Source organism: Salvia miltiorrhiza, chromosome 6, assembly GCF_028751815.1.
Source record: "Salvia miltiorrhiza cultivar Shanhuang (shh) chromosome 6, IMPLAD_Smil_shh, whole genome shotgun sequence".
In the NCBI taxonomy this organism is placed as follows: domain Eukaryota; kingdom Viridiplantae; phylum Streptophyta; class Magnoliopsida; order Lamiales; family Lamiaceae; genus Salvia; species Salvia miltiorrhiza.
Window position 1 is genome coordinate 13,504,211 of NC_080392.1, and position 24,941 is coordinate 13,529,151.

At 38.1% G+C, this 24,941-nt stretch overlaps 2 protein-coding genes and 1 pseudogene across 4 annotated transcripts; 1 reads left to right on the forward strand and 2 right to left on the reverse strand.

Annotated features, from left to right (window-relative positions):
• Positions 1–405: 405 nt before the first annotated feature.
• LOC130988751 (rRNA biogenesis protein RRP5) lies at positions 406–17,371 on the reverse strand. Of its 2 annotated transcripts, XM_057912698.1 has the most exons (40): positions 17,052–17,352; positions 16,294–16,505; positions 15,242–15,385; positions 14,914–15,087; positions 14,445–14,544; positions 14,011–14,129; positions 13,808–13,930; positions 13,654–13,725; positions 13,376–13,468; positions 13,112–13,225; positions 12,906–13,025; positions 12,321–12,506; positions 12,132–12,206; positions 11,520–11,656; positions 11,200–11,334; positions 10,892–11,037; positions 10,673–10,738; positions 10,290–10,396; positions 10,104–10,184; positions 9,943–10,017; positions 9,754–9,855; positions 9,123–9,285; positions 8,900–9,048; positions 8,662–8,745; positions 8,466–8,566; positions 6,648–6,801; positions 6,443–6,517; positions 6,189–6,339; positions 4,739–5,324; positions 4,165–4,225; positions 3,881–4,026; positions 3,629–3,812; positions 3,249–3,347; positions 2,534–2,901; positions 2,234–2,410; positions 2,009–2,105; positions 1,732–1,887; positions 1,424–1,654; positions 1,242–1,325; positions 406–688 (listed from the first exon to the last, which is right to left on the reverse strand). In XM_057912698.1, exons 1-40 carry the CDS (start codon positions 17,167–17,169, stop codon positions 584–586), a joined length of 5,670 nt encoding a protein of 1,889 aa, XP_057768681.1. In that variant the 5' UTR covers positions 17,170–17,352; the 3' UTR covers positions 406–583. The 2 variants fall into 2 exon arrangements, with proteins under 2 accessions (XP_057768681.1, XP_057768679.1); XM_057912696.1 differs by having other exon boundaries at positions 12,132–12,506; positions 17,052–17,371.
• Positions 17,372–17,456: 85 nt separating this feature from the next.
• LOC130988803 (serine/arginine-rich SC35-like splicing factor SCL33) lies at positions 17,457–19,681 on the forward strand. 2 transcript variants are annotated; one of them, XM_057912766.1, is made up of 6 exons: positions 17,457–17,615; positions 17,944–18,098; positions 18,286–18,363; positions 18,875–19,039; positions 19,112–19,252; positions 19,339–19,681. In XM_057912766.1, the coding sequence occupies exons 2-6, from the start codon at positions 17,956–17,958 to the stop codon at positions 19,454–19,456; spliced, it is 645 nt and encodes a 214-aa protein (XP_057768749.1). In that variant the 5' UTR covers positions 17,457–17,615; positions 17,944–17,955; the 3' UTR covers positions 19,457–19,681. The 2 variants fall into 2 exon arrangements, with proteins under 2 accessions (XP_057768749.1, XP_057768750.1); XM_057912767.1 differs by having other exon boundaries at positions 19,115–19,252.
• Positions 19,682–21,348: 1,667 nt separating this feature from the next.
• Positions 21,349–23,153, reverse strand: LOC130990524 (putative transcription factor bHLH041; annotated as a pseudogene).
• Between the last annotated feature and the right edge of the window lie 1,788 nt (positions 23,154–24,941).

Consider the following 24,941-nt stretch of genomic DNA (forward strand, 5'->3'; position numbering starts at 1 on the left):
TATACAGGCATGGGGAATGGTTATTATACAAACTACACTACTGATAATATAAAATGAGTTTAATATGAAATATTTTAAATTTGTTCTAAAAATTATATTTAAAAAAAATAAAAGTTTCAACACTTACGAGATCCAAACTCAAGCCAACCCCATCGAATGTCGAGCTATTTGAGCCTCTCAAATTGATAGGCCAATCGGGCTAACTCACAAATTTCAGGCTAAATTGACATCCCTAAATTAAGCTATAGCATAGGTGTTCTCAAATTCAAATTGCGAAAAAATCAAAACATACATGTATCCATAACTTTATTGCAATGTAAGATGTAACTAACGGCGTCGAATGGATAAGTTTCATTCAAATTAGTGTTTTACAAATGTGATATTTGTGGATAAAAATACGTAATATTGGTGGAACAAACACGCCACTTTGTTAGTGCATGTTTTTGTTTTTCATTCTGGATGGTTGGAGAGTGAATTAACAAGTACATTTGATAAATGTATAGTACAAATTCGCACAAAAATGTAATATTTCATGTGATTCTAACATGATATACAAGATACTACAAAACTTCAAGAATGAAATTCAATCAAGAGTGGCCACGTATTCCATAGCCTTGGCCTTGACGGATTCAATCCGTTGTTCGTCACCGCTCGACTTCTCATACTGAAGATACTTGTTGAACAAGAACTGCACCACCATTATTATTACATTAATACACTGACTTTGTGCAGTAGATGAGAGAGAGAAGGATGGGATCTAGTGAGAATATAATCCTTTGGTGATAAATAAGACCACATGCACATAAAATTCATGAATAAGAGATAGCAGAATGAACAAATCAATGCAACACATGCATAGAATTGACAGTCAACTAATTAATTTGTTTAGTTTTGTCATCTCTTATTCATGAATTTTATGTATTTGTGCATATGTTCCTCCTAGTTCTCACTTAAAAAGGTCATTCTCATCTGATCCTAAACCTATATACGTAGAGAGGGACGGATCAAGTAGGTGTGAGCAACATTTTTAAGCGAGAACTGAGAACTCGTGAACAAAACACCTAACATCCATGAATTCGAGATGAACAAATCAATGAACAACCACGTTAGTTGAATGCAATGTGTTGTATTGATTTGTTCATCTCGAGTTCATGGATTTCAGGTGTTTGTGCATGTGTAATTCTCACTAGACCCGAACCCCATATACACATAAGAGAGTAGTACAAGAGGAAGAAGCTCACCTTCATCTTCTTTGGGGGAAGGCTCAAACTTATTGCTCTTTCAAATAGTGCACGGATCAAATCGGCATCACCTACCCGGATCTCCTGTTCATTTCAACAAACACATGTTACAACCAAATCCAATAATAATATATGCATAATCTCGTTGAGTTTAGTTGAGTTGGAAGAGTAATAATGATTACTTGATCGAGATACACGCTCCATAAATCTGTTCTCTTGGGATACTCCCTCAGCATTTTCTCAAACAAGGACCTTCCTCTGTCCGGAACCCCACATTTGAACTCAAGGATGGCCGTCTGCGTTATGAATTTTATATGCTTGTGACGGGGAAGGCTCTTCAGACCCCGTTCCACCACCGACTGAACCCCATCACTGTTTCTCTTCACAAGAGACTGAACCTTTCTCACCCACACCTGAATACCACAATGCATACTTACTTACTACACTTGAAATGGCTACTCATCAATGTCATATACAACAGGTACTCTACCTTGCATGATTGCTTGAACTTTCTACTCATCTTGTTAAGAAGATCATCAGCCAATTTATGCTGTTCCGTTCTCTCATACATGCCCAGAAGCGCAAGATTCACCTTTTTGGGGTCACAGTACTGCAATGCTCTCTCAAATATTTTTGAAACAGCCTCCTGACAAAGGATAAATGGAATTAAGGCGTTACCAATCCAAATGTCAACTGACAATGGTTCGAAATGCAAAACAAATCAACTAATGTAAAGAATCACCAAATGTTTAAACGGTGGTTATTACCTCTGGAGGATTACCGTACTCATTTTCTAAGTTGAAATAAGCAACCCATACATTCAGCTTCTCGGACTCTTCTCGGATATTTATTGTTCTCAATGCCCTAAAACCCACAATTTCATATCATGAGTTCATCACACACACGCACACACACACACACAGAGGCTACAGATGCTCTCCATGATAGGAGAAATTGTTCTCATGCACCACAAATTGAAATGCCATCTGTACCTTTCAGCAATAGACCGTGCCTTCTCAACATCTGCCAAAGAGAGCATAAATGCCATGTACTTTATCCATATAAAGCTGCTATTTGGAGAACTCCGAATAAGTTTCTCAAATTCATCGGCACTCCTTGGGATATCTTTTTCTAGCAGCCTCTCCTCAGCAGCTCTTATCTCTCGTTCCCTATACAGAAGCATCAGAAAGTCGAACACCAATGCTATAAGTCAACCATCATAAAGCATAAGTAGAAGCATTAATCCAAATTTCAACATAAATTAGAGTAATATTCTTGCAGAGCTCCAATACCTTTCTTCTCTAGCTTTCTTTTTTGCTTTTTTATCGTTTTTCTCTTCAATGCCATCTGTAGCATCCACTGCACTTTGACTAACATCACCTTGAATATCTACGCTTTCTATATCATCCAGTGGAACCTCAAGCGGTGGCACAAGAGCCCTAGATTCTGCATCAGCTAGTAGAGGGATATGGCCAACATCAGATCCATTATTCATGTCCTCTGAGCTGTTCTCTGATAATGCTGGAGCGGGTATTACAACCGAACCATTCATGCCAATGGCAGAATCAATGTTTTGGCTTGAAGGTGTTGGAGAACCTCCTTCACTTATGATATACGAATTCTTCATCCCCAAGGAAACTCGATTTCTCTCTTTATCCACCTATAAGAAAAGTTAGAAAATGTAAGGCTAGATATCACAGGAGAGTGACGTTTGACAGATACTTTTTTCTTGCCAACAATGTACTTTTTTGGACAATCAGCGATATGTTTACAATTTGGAAGGTATAAGGAAGTAAGTTACAGAAAAACTTCATGGTGGAGAAATTCAGTCGTTCAAGAAGTGGCACCAACATGAAAGAGAATGTTCCACATTTTATTTGGCTTATTTTCACTTCAACCAAACCCATTCAATACAAAACAAATAAATACATTAAACATAATCAAACATTTAACTTTCAGTGTCTTGACATGAGCTGGATATTATTTAAATTTAATTAGAGGAGTGACCTTCAAAACTTTCGCTGTCACTCTCTCTCCTGCTTTAAACTTCGCCAGTAGATCATCTATATGATCATCAGAAAGCTCTGAAACATGGCATAGACCAACCTACACAAAAGGCAAAAAATAAGAATATCAGTACAGTTTGAAACCGTCACTAGTTTGCTATAGAGGTCATATATATTAACCAGTCAGAATGAAGAAACTTGACATCAAAGCCAGATTGATTTCAGAATCAGGACATACTTTGTCCATCATAGCTAATAAGCTAGGCACGAGAACAAAACCGACAAGTTTTACATCTTCAAACATGATAACTAAAAACATATAATCAGGCCTAGAAATAGGAAGCCGGAACCAACAAAATCAAAGGAAGCCAGTTCACTTACAACATTTGTCTGATCTATGGATATAAACAACCCATAAGACTCAACACGCTTGACTTTTCCATGGATAATATCTCCAACCGTAATTTGGTTTAAGTGATCAGAGTTGGATTTTGGCACACAGACTGCACTTGAAGTCCGAAGGGTAACTTCAACACGCTTAGATAACGGTTCCACCGATAGTACCCTGCACAATATGTGTCAGTGTTGCATACTCGCGCATAAACAGAAAGATGTTTCATTAAGCATACTTACTTGCCAGTCACAAGTTCTCCAACCGAGAAATCCTTCTCAGGATTTTCAACAAAGTTGTCTGACAAATTTGAGATGAGGATTCTGGCATCAATATTCCGTGAAAGCATAATAAAACATCCTTTTTGAGACACATTTTTAACATAACCCTGCAGCATATGAGGATGTAGTAAATAAGTAATACATTCAAGGCAATATATTAGGACACAGTTCAATGATTAAAAATTTTCATGGCAAGAAGTTCATAATTATATGAATAATCAATCGCTGGAGAATTAATATGGTACCTGTACGGCCATATCCGGATGAAGGTCTGTTATTGTGTCCACACGTCGAGCAGAAGTGTGCCTGCACATGATAAAATGGTATTTGTGATCTGGGTTTAAAAAAGCCCAAGGCGCACGAGGCGCAAACATGCCCCGGAGCCTAGGCGCAGGGCTTTAAGCTCAGGCGCGGGCTTTTCGTAGGCGAGACGCACCTAAAATATAAAAATTCTAATATATTTATCTATAATATATTTTCTACTTAAAATACATACTTAAAACACAAATACTTAAAATATACAAATACTTAATTTAGAACAATAAATAACACCATATAAAAATAAAAAAAGATATACATTATGGGTTTATACCTCCATATATTACTTTAAGAGGTAAATATTTTGTGTATTTGTATAAAAGTTGCAGCTGGACCCCTTTTTATTAAAAGTTGTGGCTGAATGGGTAATAAATTAATAATACATGAGGTTGAATGATGTCCCCCCTAAAAAAAGTCTATGATGTCAAATAGCAAGCATGAATTACATAGCACTTCAAAAAAGAGATGCCACTCCCAAATTAGCTAGGTAGGAGGTCTTACCCTGCAGCATCTTGTGTTGATCGAAGGGATAAGTCAACATGGACACTCCCCTTGAAAGCATTGTTAATTTCCAAGACTCTACATTTCACAAATTGTCCTATCTGATAACCAGAAAGGGGCTTTGGGACCCATGCATCTGTCAATTCAGTAAAATGAACCTTGCCATAATGATGCTGATCAATTTGGACCAGCAATCCACCAACTCCAGGAAGGATTTTAGAAATCCTGCCACCTACAACACTTCCTTCAGCTAAATGACATAATGAATTATGGTCAGAATCAGCTCCTTTGAGTTCCCCAGAACCATTAGGTGGTGCATGCAAGACTACACGAAGTAACTTCTTCTCCTTATTCACATTGATTACAAATCCTGAAATAGCTTTGCCCACATAAAATCTCTTCTGGAAATCCGCAAGTTCACAAGGTTCACATGAGGAGTCAAGAATATACAGCTGAGCCATAAACTCTCGAGAAACAGTCAGCCAGGCCCACTCAGGGTCGATCTTATACACAAAACCAGAAACACACTGTCCATAAGAATAGTTGATGTCTTCTGAAGATAATGATTTACTTGTTTCAGTATATCCTGTATACAGAATGCAATTTATTCAATTGAAAAAAATAATCAATCTCAGTACTCTCAATACTATTTATATTAATCTACCTGAGTTCTCTCAATAAAAAACTATAGCAACTAGATCAAAGAGCCTTGGAGTAATATGGACAAAAACAAGTGATCTCAACTTTCCTGGAAATAATAGCAATGAGATGGCAAATAATGATAACAAATGGAGATAATCTGGCTGAGAATTCATGACAAATTAGATTTAGAAAAATAAGGGAACTAAGGGTAAAGATTGGGGAATTTATTGACCACTAAGGAAAAGAAAAGACATTCAGATAGCCTGGTTTTAACTTGGGCACAGAACTACCATAGATAAACATTTAATGACATTATTAGGAAGATTTTCTGCCGGTTCCCTGTAATTTATGCATGGAATCAGAAGTCACTTGGATATACGAACACGGCCTCCACAGAGGATCAGATTACAGAATCTAACATGGATTGATTACAGTAACAGAGATGAAATACAGCTCGAACTTGACAAATAATAGGTTGTCAGCTTAATGGATGGCATAGAAGGAAAGGCAGACATCAGAACTTGGAAGATGTAGACCTGGACAGAGTGATGGTGTTTACCAATAAAAGAAAATAAAAAATGTAATATAATTTTAGGCATCATGAAGAAAACATTAATGCTCAGTAAATGGAAAGGCAAGTCTGCATATGAACAGCAAGTCAGACGTTCTGAAATGTAAAGGCACTCCCATAAAAAAACAAAGACACTAGGCCTTGCAGCTTTGATGGATACTAGTAATTGTCATTCTCCTATTCTAACCATGCTAAATGTGAACATTATATCAGATGAACAACTTTGATAATCCTTACCTTTAAGCAAGGATGGCTTGATTGATAATTCCCATCCATCATATCCCCTACTTTTCGCTGTCTTATTACCCTTTGAAACAATCCTTGCAGTCAGTGTCTGCCCAACTCTATAGTTACTAAAGGGACTATCAGCAGAATTATCATCAGTTGCCTGCCAGAATCCATAGAAAAAATCATGATTTCCGGACTTTCCAATAGAAAATCGCACATAAAGAGGACAAATCCTAGTCTTGACAACAATAAGGATTTCCAACCTCAGTTATATGTATTCTTCCGTTGAAACCAGAACCAAATTTCACTCGAAGTTCAAGAGGCTTTATTTCAGTAATCTGAAAATCAAAGACGAAATTCAAGTTAGTTAAAGAACTAAACCAAAGATTGCTAAAATATAGATAATACCACCAGCTAGTACATCTGCATCCATATGTTTCCCAACTAAACATAATGAAAAATACCAACCTCTGCCTGAATGAGAGATCCAACATCATAGCTAGAATTCTTCTTTGCGCGCTTAGAACTGTATGTCCCCATGCCATCACTCAAGGACTTGAGAAGCAGTAGCAATCTTCCACCAGTTGTCGGACCTGGAAGAGCCATTACAGTGGCCGAGACACTGCACCCAAAAGTACCAACAAAAATTGACAGGTCAAATTTATGATTAGAAAATTTACAACAACACAACAAAGCCTTCAGTTCAATGAACTATTTCTGGAGGATCCTGAACTTCATCCTATGATCTTATAAAAGTTAAAGTGATTTAGCATTATCCCCTTCGCCATGGATCCAAGCTATCAAAAGTTTCAACAATAAGGCCTCATTTACTTTCATTGATAAGACTGGATATATAGAATTAATATCACTTGATCCATTGTACAGTTTAATGCAATAAAAACAAATGGGATATCCAAGGTTTGGTATACATTTTGAAATCACTTGATTATTTGGGTAATTTCCAGCCTTACCTTGAAGATATGATCAAAATTAGTGTACAAGGTTTGTAACATGAGTTGAACACAAATTAACAAAACTATCGTCATAATTGAGAAACCAACAATTGTGATTAGGTTATTTTAGTACTCCCTCCGTCCCGGGCCAATAGGCTCAGTTGTTTTCGGCACGGAGATTAAGAAACTTACTTATTGATAGGTAAATAGTGTGATCCATCAAAAATTAAACAATTAAGTATTCCCTTATTTTTTTCTAATCTCATTATGAGATTAAGATATCAGCAATAACGAATTCAACAACAATTCAACAAAAAAAATTCCAAAAATCAAGAACGAAAATTCCCTTATTTCATTCTTCTTCAAGCTTCAACAATTCAGTAAATTATGAGAGAGAAAATTCACAAAAAATCAAGAACGAAACTTTCAGCAACAAAATCAAGAACCCTAAATCAAGAAAATTCAGATCTGCAAATTAAGAACCCTAAATCAAGAACTGAGAAATCAAAATTTAAGAAAGAAAATTCCAGATCTGCAAGAGTGGAGATTTAGGACTGAGAAATCAAAATTTAAGAAAGAAAATTCCAGATCTGCAAGAGTGGAGGGTGGAGACGGAGGACGCGGTAGAGGGTGAAGACGGTAGAACACGATGGAGACGGAGAACGCGGTGGAGGCGGCTAGGGTTTGTGCCGCTAGAGACGGCGGCGGTGGGGGCTCCGAACCGTCCACCGATGAAGGAGAGGCGGCAGCGGCACAGCAGGGGCTGTGTCCGTGCGTCCTGTTTCCGTAGAGAGAGAAATCGAGACGGGAGTGAAGGTGAGAACGAGGCGGAGAGGGCGAGGGGGCGACGACGCCGTAGCGTTGAACGACGGAGGCTGTGGTCTTGAGGCGGCGGCGGGAGGCTGTGGTCTTGAGGCGGCAGCGGGAAGCTATGGTTGAGAGGGAAAGAGAGCGATTGAGAGAGGAAGGAGAGAGAAAGGGAGAGGTATAATTAGGGTGTATATCTCCTTAATTAAAGTAGTTATAATTTTAATTAAAGCCCTAATTCTTTCTATTTTAAGACTGGGCCTATTGGAGTGGGACGTCCCAAAAAGGAAACTGAGCCTATTGGGCTGGGACGGAGGGAGTACTAAATAAAGCATTTTTTTTCACAGGCAATAATAAGAAAACAACACATGAACAAAAACATGAGCAGTGGAGCTCACATGGAAGTTACCTATAGAAGACAATGACGTGAAAAGTACACATTCTTATCACGATTTCACTAAAAGTTAGACCACCTAATTCAACAAAAAGCACTCAGCACTGCTTTAGAAGAGCATTTGGTTATTACCTCTGTCCGTGGGAAAACTGTTTAAGAGGCAATCTCTGGGTGTTGTAATCTGTCAATGATGCATAGCCTATTGAATAATTATATGCTGGAAGAGAGAGAACCTATTCAGAGAAACAGTGGAAAAGGTTCAACATTCACATATACATCACTTAAGTACCAAAATCAAATGAACAATATAACAAAATGTACTGCTTACCAAGTAATTTTCCTTCACAATCTCAACAACTGCATTAACCACTTGATTAGCTTCCAAGTCCTTATGGGCTTCTCTTTTACGCTTCTACAAACAATAATATACTAATTAAATACATGGAACGGGAAGGAACAAGAGTGCTGGTTTCCATAACCCACATAAAAAGGCTGTCAATTTATTAAATAGAGACTATGCCAAACTGCTTGGCAACCACTAATACACTTTTTCCTCAAAGGCAAACCTTTTTAAGTGTTTTCGAAGTAGAACTCTCTTCTTTTGTTTTATTTACAAACTCTGGCTTTAATGATAGATCTACAAGGCGTTCAATCCTGGAAACATCAAGAACTGCAGCTCGAACAACAGAGTGTTTTTCCAAGGTGGTTTCAGCCACTGCAGAGAATAATATCCTGAACATCATTTTTCAACAGGACTAAACATATTGTAGTTTTACGACAGAGACTTACAGTGATAATGAGAAATAAAGCCATAGACATCACTATATTCCTGAAAGCTGATAACAACACCAAAATCTTTAATTTCATGTACTTTTCCTTCAATGACACTGCAAATACCAAATCCATCGGTCCATCTTAAGCCCTGAGAGTCCAATACTTGCAGCTCCGAAATCTGACAAAAGCAGTCGTGTAACATAAAGACGCGCAACAGGTAGTTAGCAGAAACATACATTAGCACAAAAACAATACCCAGGAAAAAAAACCTTGAAACCTATGAACACTCCCCCCCTCACACACACACACACTTTGGATTAGATAGAAGACGAGTAAACCACTTAGTATTATCAAAACAAGTACTCCTTAACCAATAGTTTAAAGTGACTTGACAAATGGAAAAGAGAAAAACCAGCAAGGTGAAAGCACTATTGCAGCACTAATTTAACAAGGTAAGTAATTATATCAGATTAAACAAGAATAAGCATTCCAAACAAAGTAATGAATTGAAGATTACACTAAAGATATAACAGATGTCACCATCCTAGTGCTTTCATTCTGACAAAAGGCTAAATACAGGGCTTGTGGCTCCTCTCACACTGTACTTCAGAGAGTAGTCAGTGATTAACAAAAATTCAGGTGTTACCTTCTCTTCCAAAAAAAAGTATTCTTGAATAAAAGATGCATCAGTCGAAGAACACAATGACTGCTTCAGTGATAGTGTTATTCTACCCGTATCACTGGAAATCTGGAAATAGATTAGGAAAAAAAAAAGATTAGAAGAGATTCTCCTGAAGTTTTCCATTTACAAACTAAATATAGATGTTGGGCCTACATCCACTATGTTGCTTCGTACAGACTGCCCAACATAGAAGACTTCGGAAAGATCTGATCTCCTGTCATCAGTAGCCTGTAACACAAACAATATATAAACATCAAACTGAGTAGTTGCACACAAACACTGATTAAAAAAATGATACTTCTTTGTATTTATACCTTGCTTTTGGGAGCAAATCCAGTTAATCGTCCCATAAAGCGAACGAAACAGCCAGTGTCAATTATATTGCATATGTAACCCTGGTACACAAATGAACGTGAACCAAGGAGAAGAATGAAAGGCTTATCAAATCAATCCTCTACATGTTGGTATGGAAGGTGTTCATCTAACACAAAAATTCTTACATGAACCACAGAGTGACAGCTGATTTGGCTAATATCAACCGGAAGCTGCTCAACTGAGTTAACCAGTGAATGCTTGGCGGTGAGTATCATATTATTTCCTTCAACATCTGCAATAGATATAAAAACTCAACCATCAAAAACCTCAGTTCTTAGGCTGTCCTTTATACTAACATACCACTTGCAGGTCCCCAACCTATCCTCATAATATGTATTATTGACATTAATTACTCAAATTGCAATCATCCCCTGCACTACATCTTATATGCTAACCCCCCCCCCCCAAAAAAAAATATATATATAGAGGCATACCATGACAAGCATAACAGAAGAAAGCAACTCTAAGGTACATAATTAATAATTGAAAAGAACAATGATGAGATTACCAAGAACCAAGAGTTTATCAAAGTGGTACCCTGGCTTCACAACAGACATCAACAAAGTGGCAAGACCTGTTAAATTGAAAGAAAGAAAATCAAATAGGATCACACGTTTCGAGGTAAAATCAAGAGCAGATTTAAAAACAAAATCTTTGGACCTGCGAATTATGGGGCGAAGCAGAACATAGCAGTTAATTAGACAAGTAATCAAGAATTATACACTACCATGGTGGTCTGCCAAATGTTCAAGAAAGATGGTGCCTTTCATGTGACTCGATTCATGGACAGCTACTAGTATTGTTTGAGTTGCTACACTCTCAACAACTCCAGAGACTAGACTTCCTGGTTTGATTAATTCATCCTCCGATCCCCTACCAAAATTTAACATTCTCCAGATAAATTCATCCATGATAAGCATGCAAGAAAACAAAGGAAGCTAGCAATTACACTATTTAGGCTAATGAAGTGATTAAGAAATAAATATGTTCGTATTTCAGAAAACACTTGCTATGAAGAAAAATTGGTCTACAAACCTTGTGGGTGTGATGTTGAAACTGAGATTTATTCGGTGCGAAGCAGGAAGACATTTGACAACTCTACATTTGACAACTTGTTCGACATGATACATGGAATGTATGTCACTGCCTGGACTCAAACCAAGTTCAGATCTGTAATAAAAAGAGTAGCTCAAAGTTCAGCTAAAGTAAAATAATCAAACAAAACACTAAATACTATGTTACTATTTGACAAAAGCAAAAGTAGCAGGAAGAGGAAGCCATATGCTCAAAAATAAAAAATAAAATCACCCAATAACATCCATGCCAAAAAATTCCTCAAGTGCTCTGTGACTTACCTAGGGGCAAATCCTTGAACCCCATTGTAGAACCGAACGAAGCATCCATGCTTCTCAATCTTTGTAATCCACCCATGAGTGACTAACCCATCAGTCCCATCAGCATAAGAACTAAGGATCTCAAGCTTTGATTTCACCTAAATGATCCCAGTATAATACAATTGGGATAGTGAGACAGTAAGAAATAAGAAAGGCTAGAAAGCATGCATAAATTATGTGAAAACAAATAAATAAGTCTTGGTCCATAACAAGACCTGCCAGTACAACTTATCTCATTGACCCTACTATGCACACAGAATAACTTTGTTCACAAACAGTTAAAGACCTACAAATGCATGAAACTTGAACACCTCTCACCTTAATATCTACAATTTGCATCATACTCTCCTCTATCTTACACATGAAATTGCAATCAATCATTTCAATAACGTGGTGCTAAAACTTTAACATGCTGTTCTTTTGACACAACTTCAAAACTAATCTATTTGCTGAAAATAGCATCAAGCTTCAGTACTTCACACAATGGTTAAATTCATAAAAAAGTAGCATCTCACAATGCACAATAGGTTAAAAAATAGTACTAGAAAAAAGTATACGCTGGGAAGACCATACAAGAGTTTTCTTGTGTGTAACAGTGATTCTCTTGGACTTGCACCCCAGTACACGAAAAACTAACTCAATTCCCACCTGAAAAATGTTTATACAATGATGAGAATTAAAATTACAAAAAAGTATCCAAAGAACCATTCTGCTCCACACAAATGCAACAATGGCTCTCGCACATAGGATAAATTTAACAACCTCAAACTTTTTCCTAGGCTTTGTAATCTCAAACTCTGACATATGCCGGAGGGGACATAGGGCTTTCACACCACTAGCAAGTTGCACAATAGCACCAAAACTGTCGACTGCAATAACTTTAGCTTTTACAACCATGCCCGGCTTCACATCAGAGTGAGTGAAAACTGAACCTTCAAATGCACTAGTCTGTTCAGAAGAAACAGGAAAGAGACAAACGTCAAAAGCTTCAGCAGTAATCCGTGTTCGTAAAAAAGAATAAGACAATAGTGTTGCAAATTGTGAAAATGAAGATAACATCAAACTAGATATATGAAAATATTTGCCATCTGTTGCCAAATCTTTTTTTTGTTACATTCCCCTTGAGTTGTGTACCCCCATAACAAAAATTTGCTAGATAGTGGAGAAGTGCTTGTTTCTGAATGTACTTGTCTGCATAATTCCTGCCATCTATCTCCACTAATCTTAAAGGAGATATTGTTGGTTCTTTAGAGTAAATTTAACAAAGTCAATTGCTTCACGCAATGTTCTATATTTGAACTTTACAATGCACAAAGGATAAATACTAGAAACATGTAGCCAAACAACCTTTAGAGTACCAGTTGCAAGTCCTTCCAAGTGCCTATATCCGAGTATCCTGGCACGGACAGAGCTGCCTTCCTTAAAGATCTTATCCAACTTAACTTCCTTATCAGCTACGTCGGTTACCTGAAATTCTCAAAGATCAGTAACAACAGAGTCAAGTTCACAGAAAGAATGTCAACACACAAAAGAAGTAGAATTAATGAACTTACATTGACATAAGTGGGGGTTGGAACTGGTACAGTAGGAACTTCAAGAAGAAGGCCTGACCCTTTATCAACCCTGACTACTTTACATTGTTCAAAAATATCGCCAACCTTAACAAGCTGCTTAACAAATATTTTCACATGAGGTAATAATTGTTAGCAGGCAGAAACTTGTATTCTCAGACTTGGAAAGACAAATATGTCGAATACATCAACAAGCTAGAAAGGAAGTATAAAGAATGCAGCACTAGTAGCATAAAATAAACTTACAGATGCCGGAGCCTTATTACTGACAAGCTGAGGACTCAATGTCAAACCAACAGCTCTAGTTGAAGGGTCGATAAACAAGATGCGAGCATTAAACTACAGACCAATCAGAAGAGATTGCAATTACGATGTGGAGAAACAGAAGTCAGAACCACTAAGACAAATTAAATAATTCTTTATTCAGCCCAGGTGGAATTGACATAGGTTCAAGAGGAACTTAATAAGCAATCGTGCTAAAAAATATCACAGTTTGATCTAAAAGAAATGGACAACAGCATTACCTTAACATTTTTGGCATAATCATTCTTCCATCTTGAAGATGGAAAAGTTTTGTCTAGATTAAATAAATCAACCTGTACATGATCAAAGACAAATCATATGAAAGACGTACTTGTTTCTACAATTTTGGTCAAAATAACAAAGATGCTGACATACAGTTCCAGTGAAGTATGTAAGAAAGGATAGCAAGATGCCATTTTCAAGGGTTGATTGCACACGAGCATTAACCATCATGCCCGGAACAAGAAGATCAATTGAAATGCCCTTAAGCTCTTTGGTCTGCACAGATGTTTGTGGATTAGTAAAAGCATGATACTTTAGGAAACAAATGAACAGTATAGTAATAGAAATATACATACCACATATTTTGATACCATGTCCAAATCGGAACTCATATGGACTACCTTCCGAGATCTGTCAACACTTTTAACAATCCCTTGTAAAAGCTGGCCTATGCCTACATTTAGGTTTCTTCCCTCTGCAACATAAACAGATAATGGAAATGAAGCATCTAGTAAAGGAAACATTAATATCACTTTTTAGTATGCTAACGAACAATAATCTTGATGACCCATACCCCCTTCACTAAATCAAACTAAAAAGTTGTAACTGACCAAATACTCAAAACTAATAGGTGATACCGACCTAACCAGGTCTATATAGGATGGAGATGCATAAGCTATCTATCCACCAAGGCAATTACATATTTCCCCCAAATTGCTCAATACAAATGAAGCTTGAATCCATCTACCCCCAAGTTCTGCATTAAAAGCATGATAGACTATTGGATTACCAGACTGATTTTGTTTTGGCATAAATCCAGCAAAAGAAGGCAACCCAAAGTGAAGCATAAAACCGTGATCCTCGATGCTCTTCACATATGCACTTAGTACCTGCATATAAAGTTATGTAGAAGTTTGTCAAGTAAAACTTATGACATAATTTAGATAAACAATATACAACTATGTCGAAGCATCAAAGGACAAAAGCATTGGACTGATTCACAGATATAAAAGGAAAACTTCATACATAACAAACTGCAGAAAATAGGAAAGTCCAGCAGAAGTTCTAAACTACCAAGTTTAAAATTCATTCTTTTTACCATGCAACTTAACCCATGGGCAGGGCTAGTAACTGTAGAGGAAGTTCAATGATAAGAGACTAGGGTGACGTGTGTATTCAACCAAAACTATATACCATTGATAACAGAAAAACAACCAAATGAAACTTCTTCAAACTAAACTAATAGTTCGATGGGTTACCATTCCTTCTTGAATAGAGTCCAGAGTTAAGCTTTTGTGCAATACAGATAGACGCAGAGAAAGCCAGATCTTTCTCTTTGCTAGTTCTTTTCTATCATCATCTACTTGCAAAACTACACAGGATACAAGCTGCCCTTTCTGGTAAATTCGAGACAGGAAGCTATTATCCGCATCCTGCCATATGGAAAAGAGTCAAATAAATTAGTAAAGGAAAACCAATGAACAAAATTCATCATCTCATCAGCTGATATCTCTCCTGTAGAATAAGATAATTTTAATAGTAACTGTAAACGAGCCATAGATGATATCCAATGGAAAGGAAAAATACCCCTTTGACTTCATCACTTGGAATGGGATCAAATGCATCACATGCACGAATTAGTCCCCTCAATCCCCCAGGAAGACTAACTACGATATCTTTCTCATTAACTTCAGCAATCACACCCCATAGTTTCATACCCGAAGAAACATTCTGAAATACATAAAGAAGGAAGTAAGACAAATTCTAAGAGCATTTCCACAATACAATAAATATTCTACAAGGAATTCTATAAATTTATCACTGAATAGAGCAAAGTCCCATGGTATACAATAATGGTTATTCAACAAAAATTATGAAAAAGAAGTATCCATTATCATTCTCAATGATCATGCTTCCATCCCATATTCCATGATTATCCGGCAAAGATTACTTTGTGCATGCAACTAAAAGAAGAAACTGTAAAATACATAATACATATCTACATAGAGAAACAATAACTGCATATTTGGATGTAGGTAGTGGGACCTTCAAAACATATAGAAAAACAATCAAAGGAAAAGTAACCAACTGTACAAGTTAGAAGTTAGAACTCATTATTACACACCAAAAATCCATGAACTGGAAAGAAAAACAACCAATTGTTACAGGTGGAAGTCAACCAAGAAATAATTATGTGGTTTGTGATAAATGGGTTGGACTAACACTAGAATGCATGAATGGATAAGTTGAAGATGTCAGATTACATTTCCAAACCACGTTTTCCCACAATCTCTGTCCTGCTCTACCTAGCTATAGAGGACCAAGAGTAATTTCCAGGAATTAGTCACTTCAAACAACCTTCAATGGTTATCTTGGTATCTAAAGTACGAGCAAGATGAGTATATTCAATTTTCTAGGGATTTGTAGCATGTAGCATGTAAGTTAACAAGACAAAATCTCTTTTTTACAAATTGAATGTCATCCATGAATGGTGAACCATAAATTTTTAATGAACGTGCTCATACACTAACTCTTCATTGCTGCATTAGTAGAGGCGTCAAAACAAAGCATGATGATAACCTAAGACAATTTAATAAATAAGTTAAGAAAAACGAGGAATAAAGCAAACAAGAGCGTACCTTTAAAGTGATTTTATTAGCAAACCTCGGCAATTTCCCTGTAATTCCATCTCCAAATAGCAACCCTAGATCATCCTCAGTTGAATTATTCTTATTTTGCACCCTCTTATCCTTCTTCCTTTTCTTTAGGACTCTATTGTCTGTCTCAAAGTCCTTATCAACTCCTTCCCTTGCCTCATTTCTCTCTTCCCTACTCAGCGAAGTCCCCCCTCCTAAACAATAAAATATGATGTCAATGACGAAATAAGAAGGTTCAAATATCATACTATGACAAGGGAAATGAATACAACATCAGCAAAAGCCCACACCCTTTAGTAAACATTGAAATAATATGTCAAATAACACTAAATGTGTAAAAAGCACCCAGGGGTGATGGGGGGTGAGGAGAGCTTGAGCACCCCCATCAGATTTCTATTTATTTCAAAATTATTTCCCCGGAAATTTTCAATTATAGCGTCCCAGAAATTTTGAATTTTAGCTCCCCCATTCAGCGTCCTCCCTCTATGCACCTCATTCTGACCATACCCAATCAGCCTATTGTCACAACCACATAAAAGGTAGAAATAAAACTTCCAGTTATCTAACAAATGTCTTGCTCTGCTTCCAAGTTCCAACGCCAACGCCAACGCCTGTACTGTCCTTTATTCTCCGTTCTATATTTTTCCTGCTTCGTGTTTTTCACAGTCCATTCCATTCAATAGAACTTATGAAGCTCTCAATGAGCATGGACTAAGGGGAAAGAAAGAAAGAGAGAGAACCTCTTGGGAAGTCGGGAACATCGTCTTCGAGCTGAAGAGGCAACTTTGACGACGGAACGACGCCGTTGGGGCGGCCTCGAGGTCTTTCCGAGTGGGTTTTTTTTGCAGGCGGCGCCATTTCCTCAGCAATCCGCCAAGTAGAGGGTAAATAACACTCTCTCAATAAACAGCTTCACTGTAAAGTAAATCAGCCCTCAGAGTGGAGAGAAGAGCGGTGGAGAGAGAGAGCAGCGGCGGAGAAGGGGGTTTTTGCAGGGTTTTATGATACCTCTATAATTTTTTTTTTTTCTTCCCTTAATCACACTCACTAAATTTAATTTAATAAATAAATAAAATCAATATAAAAAACACAATGGAGTAGTAAATTATTTTAAATATTGGGTTGGGCTCTCCATCTCGGTATGGCCCAATATTTAAAGCTATTATTAAGCCCAATCTAAAGAGAGGCGAAGAGAAGCTTCTCGAGAATCATCTTAAGCTTTATCTGCTATATAATCATTTGCTAAGACGGAGGAGAGAGAATTATTCAATCTTCAACTTGGGTGTCGTGCGATCGTCTCTCTGGTATGATCTGCATGCTAGCGTTACCTTCGATTATAAGTTCTCATCTCTTGAATTTTGTCATCATGTTTTAGATTTATGTTGCAAATAGGAATTGATTCGAGGTTAATTGTATTTGTTGTCGATGAACTCTCAAACAGATGAAATTTTAGCTGTCCCTTTTTTCCCCCCTTTTTGAGTGGTTTATTCATGAATGGCGATTGGAGTTTCAGTAATCAAGCTTCGTTCATTTCATAGGCCGTTTTTCTTATTCTATCGTTTCTCTTTAATATGGTGAAACCCCCCGGAGGATTTGTGGTTTGAGGTTATTTATACGTTTTATGTGAAATAGTGTGAACGAAAAATGGGTAGAAGATACAGCAGAAGTCCATCTCCTAGAGGTTATAGAAGGGGATACCGAAGCCCTAGCCCAAGGGGTCGTTACCGAAGCCGTGCGAGAGACCTCCCAACTAGTCTGCTCGTTCGCAATCTTCGCCATGATTGCAGGTGTGATTGCTATCTTATCATATTCTTTACTCGATTTTGCCCTTTCGAGATTTGTTGAATGAATTTCCAAGATTTTGATCGTGTTGGTATTTGCATTTTTGTGAATGGTTACTTATTTATGGGATTTGCCTATGTAGTTTAAGCATATGGGATTTTTCTTAACTTTTCTTGCTGACGTTTGTTGCAGGCCTGAAGATCTCCGTGGCCCGTTTGGGGAATTTGGTCCGCTTAAGGACATTTACTTGCCACGCGATTATTACACAGGGTGCGTATTTCTGTTATGTAATAATCTCTTCTTGGACGAGAAAGGATTTTATCTGATTAAGGAAATAATATTAGCCTAGTGGTGGTTGTTTTCTTCTGTTACCCTGATTAGGCAGTGTGTTGAGCGTACTCGCTAGTTTTATGAGAAACTTGCTTTACTTTCTTATTTGAAAGTGATGATGAAGGCAAGAATGAAGTAGTTAAGAGGTCAAGATCATCTTAATGAACTTGGAAGATTGAAGCAAGGTTGAGTATGTATACAATTATGACAGAAGTTCAAGTCTTGAAGAATTTCTAGTCTTGAAGGATTTCAAGTCTTTACCTTGCTCTCACAAGGTTAGCTACTAGCAATTGCGTTGTTGTATTCTCACGGGTAGCTCACTCTGTTCCCAATTTTGATTTTCTTAGATTTGAATGACTACTCGGATGCTGCACTTGGCTATCAGGGTGTTCATTTGTTGGATCCGTGTCCGTCTCATTTTCATCCTCCATGGATTGTGTATATCGTGCAGGCAGCCACGTGGCTTTGGTTTTGTGCAATATGTTGACCCCGATGATGCTGCTGAAGCCAAATATCATATGGATGCACGGGTTCTTCTTGGGCGCGAGTTGACGGTTGTATTTGCCGAGGAAAACAGGAAAAAGCCATCAGAGATGAGGTCGCGCGAGCGTATCAGGTTAGTGGGCGTCCTAGTTTCTGGTCTCTCCATACATGATTCGCATCCTTATTTCACGTGATCCGACGGTAGCAGGAGGTCCTCCAGTCGTTACTCCAGATCACCTCGCTATGGACGTTCTTACTCTCCGTCACCACGGTATCGTCAAACCTACTCCCGAAGCCCCAGTCCTGGTTATTATTCTCCCTCTCCAAGGGGCAGATACCGCTCCAGGTATGCAACTCATTGGAACATTAGGCAACTATGTGTATAGTAGTGGCCGTTGTAGTAATGAAAGCTTGTTTTTCTTGTGCACACAGATCCATCACGCCTCGTGGCAGAGAGAGATCTTATTCAAGGTCCCCTTACAGGTCGAGGAGCAGGAGCCGAAGTCCAGTCAGGAGCAGGAGCAGGAGCTGGAGCCCAGAGGGCTACTGATGCTATTGTTTGTCAAATGTGCTAAGTTAAAACTTCTCTGATAGAGTGAAAGTCGTAGTTGGTTAATATGGGTGCTTCTCATCTCCCATTTATCGGTATTACATGTTTCTCTTTCTTATATTGAATGGGACTGAGTTTCCAAGTGCAATATCTATCTCAAATGTGGGACCTTTCAAGTGTTGTAAAACATTTTCATGAAGCCTACAAGCGCAAGTTTACATGTTCTTTTTGGATGGTGATTTGGCCGATTGGATTTTGTTTGGCTTTCATTGATTTCCATCCTCGCTATCCAAGAGATGGAAGGGCAGAGGCCTTTGGCGTTTCTTCCAATTAAGAATTGTGGCCTGGCAATCACTAGCCCTCCTTTTCAGCACTCTTTATTCATACATTTGAGTCGGGGAAATGGAATTCCACAGAAAATTATTTGATTCTTTTGTTTTCAAAGAATTCCCACGATGGGCCTGAATAATATGTGATGACTGATGAGGGTGTTTATTTTATATACTCCCTCCGTCTGCCAAAAGTGGAGCACTTTTATTATATCGGGCGTCTGCAAATAGTGTATCACTTTCATTTTATAGAAATGGTCCTATCATCCACTTTAATCTTTTAATCTTACAAATTATGTTGCACAGGTGCGAGGGGGCGGGTGTGGGAGCGATACGATTCGGGCGTGGGATACGGATTTTTAAAAATTATAAGGTGCGATTCGTGAAGGATACGTCTATTATATTTATATATTTTATTATATATAACTAATCAAATACCATATATATTTATATATTTTAGTGTATATAACCAATCGAATTTATAGGGTGGAAATTTAGGAGAGTTAAATTATAGAGTATAATGTATTAGTCCATCATAAAAGATTCAACACTAAAAACACAATTTTGAAGTCCATTATAAAGAATTCAACACTATGAAGACCCAGCCCATTTCAATAAAAGAAAGGGCCCAAAGCCCATTTTAATACTTAACCTAAAATAACACACACTTAAACGCATTCCATCACACACACACACACTCAACACACATACCCGCCGCACCCTCTCATCTCATTCCTCTCTCGGCCTCTCTCTGCCTCCGCCGCCGCCGTTCAACGGCGTCGCTGTCGCCGCCGACGAGCGGCGACTCCTTCTCTCTCTCTCCCTCCCTAAAGTCTCCTACTCTCTGACCCTCTCTTGTCTCTTCTCTAAACCTCTATCTCTCTCTCTCTCGGAAACATGGCACATCAGCCACCACCGCGATACGCCGCTAATGCCTTCGTCCTCGCCGGTGGAAACAGGACGGCAGAGCTGCCATAGCCACCAGCCACCACCGCCATGTCTGCTGTGTGAAGAGAGAGAGAGAATCCCGATTCGTGAATCCGATTTTTTTTTAAAATTTTTGGGGGTGGCGAATCCCACGTGAATCGCGTCCGCACCCGTCCCAAGCACGAATCGGATACTGCACGATGTTGTTTTTGTGCGAATCCGTGCATCGTAGCTTACAAATACTTTATGTACAAAAAAACTCACCTCAAATTCAATCTCAACCACACATCTTATAAAGCGGTGGGATCCTTTCTCCACTACATCAAAACCATCAAATATTTTATTAAATCTCGTGTCCAGCCAAAGTGTTCCATTTTTGGTGGACGGAGGGAGTAATTGATAAGGTGTTGATCGAGTGTTTTTATTCTCAATATTAAATATTTCAATCTTATGCTTTAATGTGATACAAATCAAGTAAAAAATTAGTTGAAGTGATTAAAAATAAGGGTTAAGGTACAAATGTCCCCGTAAACAAGACACCCCTAGAGCGTATCTCTCCTTATTTTCGATATTGGCCCAAATAAACTTCCATAGTCCAAAAAAAGGGTACATTTAAACCAAGCTCTGAACGGACGTCTAACGTCGTCCACTTAAATTTGTAATTTTTTTTATTTTCTCGTGGGGCCCATCTCCACCATATATGTTTAAGTACTGAACTGCAACTGATCCCAACATCCTCGTATTCGATTCCACCGATCTCAAACTCACACCGCGCTGCCCTCTTAAGAACTCAATCAACTTAGCAACCAAATCCAACAAGCTAGAATATTCTCCTCTCACTCCCAAATCCAAGAATCTTGCTTCCTCCTCCTCCGACGACGACGATGATGAAACCTGCACGATCTCCACACTAATCATTTCGCCACCGGACCAAGAACTCCCCGCTATCTGTGTCACTTTCTGATTTCTGTATCGAGTTAATATGCAATTCAAGAAGCAGATTCCGCTTGGCCAACTCCGCCACCTGTGACTTCAACGAGCTCAGATACTCGGTGGTGTTGCTCAGCACAGATGCCTTATCCTTCTGCATCAAGATAATGACTCATGAGATTTCCAAAAAAAATGGAAGGATTTTTTATTGGAAGATCGATAATGGTAAACTAGGTACCTTGGTTCCAGGAGGGAGGAAGGATCTGAGTATTTGGAAGCTGTCGTTGAGCTTCTCGGGGCACTTTCTCTCGGAGATCATGTGGTGCAGCTGCGTAGTGGTGGGGAGGTTTCCTTGGCCCTGAATTTCATGTCTGTTTCTCAAGAGGCTCAGCTTTTTGAAAAACGAAACGGCTCTTTTAAACCTGCTGTGGTTTTGAGGCACGGAGGCCAGCCGCGGGGCGGAGTTCGCTTGGTATCTTGTGAATGAGGTGGGAATGTTTCGGGGAAGGTTGTGGTGGGAGGTAGAGGAGGTTGAAGGAGAGGAGGGGACGGCTCATTGCGGCGTCTTCGCACTCGATTGAGGGGAACTGCGCGTTGTGGAATTGGCTGGGGATCTGTATGGTTTTTTCGAATAAGCTTAATAGAGTTGTGAACATCCAAATAAAATATTAGAATTTTTTTTACTGACATAAGATAAAATAATTAATATATACTCCCCTTCGTTCGCTATATCGTTTCCACATTTGCTATTTCAGTTCATCGGTGATATCGTTTCTACTTCCATTTATAGAAGTAGGGTTCGTAAACTTACTCTCACAACAATAGTGAGACTCAAACTCCACTCACTACAATATCCACTACTATCCACCACTTTTCTTAAAACCTGCGTCGTCCACAATGTGGAAGCGTATCGTGGACGGAGGGAGTAATTTCAAATAAAACGTATAAAAATTACGAAATAAATGATTTTCTTAATAAACAATATTAATATAAAACAACGTTTAAACTATGACGAAATATGTAAATTAATTATCTTCATCCATCTTTTTGAGAGAACGACAATGACAAATTGAAAAAACTTATTACAGTAGCTATTTGGCTAGAAGAAACCGTGAAGTCTACACAAAATAAATAAATAAACTAACGACAAAAGATAGTACTCCCTCCGTCCCGTTAATAATGGCACGTTTTCCTTTTTGGGTTGTCCCGTTATTGATGGCACGTTTCCTATTTTGGAAAAAATAAGGGAGTGATTAATGTTAATTAAAACCCTATCAAACCCTATCAAACCTTAATCTTTTCTCCCCCACCTAATTTTTCACTTCTCGATTCCCCACAGTCAGGCTCATCCCTCATCCTCTCTCTACTTCTCATTTCCCATCCGTCGTCCCTCCACCACCACCAGCATCGCCGCTTCCAGTTTGCAGCCTCCGTCCTCCCCTTTCCTCCACCGGTTCGTTCACATCCACCCTCCCATTTCCTCCACTGGTGTGCCGCCTACGCGCTCCCATCTCTGTCGCCGGATGGATAGCAGCTAGTGAATATGGTTCTTGAATTTTGATTTTTAGTTTTGGAATTTGTTGATTTTTGGTTATAGAAATTGTTGGAATTTTTAGTTTTGAGTAATTTGAATTTTTCAGATTATGTTGTGATCTTGTTGCAGAAGAAAGAAAAGTCGAAAATGTTTTTTGAAATTTTTGGCTGTGATCTTGCTGCAATCTTTGCTGCGATCTTCTTAATTTTTGGCTGTGATCTTGCTGCGATCTTCTTAATTTTGTTCTACGAATCTCTAATTTTTGTTCAGTCATTGAATGTGAATCTGAAGCTATTCAGATTATTGAATTAAAATTGTACGTATAAAGTCTTGATAAAATAGAAACAATTAATAATCCCTTAATCACAAACACCACACTCCTTATTCACTTAACTTGCTTCTCCTTAATCTCCGTGCCGAAAAGAAACGTGCCATTATTAGCGGGACGGAGGGAGTATTAAAGAGTGAATCAAGAAAATATCCTTAATTCCACTCAAAAATATACGGTCAACCCCATAAATGGAAACACGGTTACATTAAAAATGAATTTACCTAATTAACCTTATGTTAATTTACGAACTAAATATCTATATATATAATATAAAAGAGGAGTCTAACTTAAACTTCTTCCCATCAAAATTTCTCTCTCTTTATTTTTTTTAAAAATTTTGATTCTCTTTTAAAATCTTCAACTTTAATTTATAAAAAAATATTCAATATGAATGTTAAATTAAAGATAATGAAAATATCTTTAATTTGATGTAAAAATTATGAAAAAAATAAATTTAAAACCAATAAGTTATTATAGTTTAAAGTTACAAAATTATTTCTTTTTTCTCTCTCATCACTCTTCTCCCCTCTATCATATCCTCTCTCATTTCTCATCTTTTCTGAAACAGAAAAGAACCAAAATATTGATCAAGCCAAATCATCAACAATAACATCATTGAGCCAAACTGGAAAATCATTTTCCCAGAACACAAACTGCCCCCTTCTATCAGCATGTTGAGCGAGCAGATGCGCCGCCCTATTAGCAGTTCGATGCGCGTGAAACACCCCGAGAAGCATGTAGTCCCTCGTCGTACGAATAATCTCAAGAATGTCCGCTGGAAGAAAGTCGCGGTCATCTTCCGGTGAAGCCATGATGCGTGCCGCAAGTAAGGAATCAGTAAAAATCTCGATTGGAAACACCTCGCTGTCAATACTTTCCATCAACCCATCAACGACCGCCATGACCTCTGAAATCATCGCATAAGACGACTGTCCTCTCGCCTTAGACACAGCTTTGATGACCCTCCCCCTATCATCTCTGATAATCACCCTAACTCCAAAGGCGTTTTGGCTTGGGTTGAAGCACGAATCCACGTCCACGCGGAACCTTCCCTTCTTCGGACACCGCCAGCTCTTCTCCCCAGCTTGACGCTTCTTTTCTATTTCATTCATTTTTTCATGTATTTTTTTTTATGTTTTTACTATATATTACTCACTCCGTCCCACTTAAATTGGCACACTTACCTTTTTTGTTTGTTCCACTTAAATTGACATTTTCCTAAAATAGTACGTGGTCCTTACTTTCTCTACACACATAAAATAAGTGGACCCTACCTACTTTACACACTTAACCATTTATTCTTAATCTTCGTGCCCAACTCAAAAGTGTCAATTTAAGTGGGACGGAGGGAGTAGTATTTTTATATTTTACTATTTATATTTTTTTCATATTAGTTTAATGCAATTACAATGATGAAACTTATATTTGTTCATT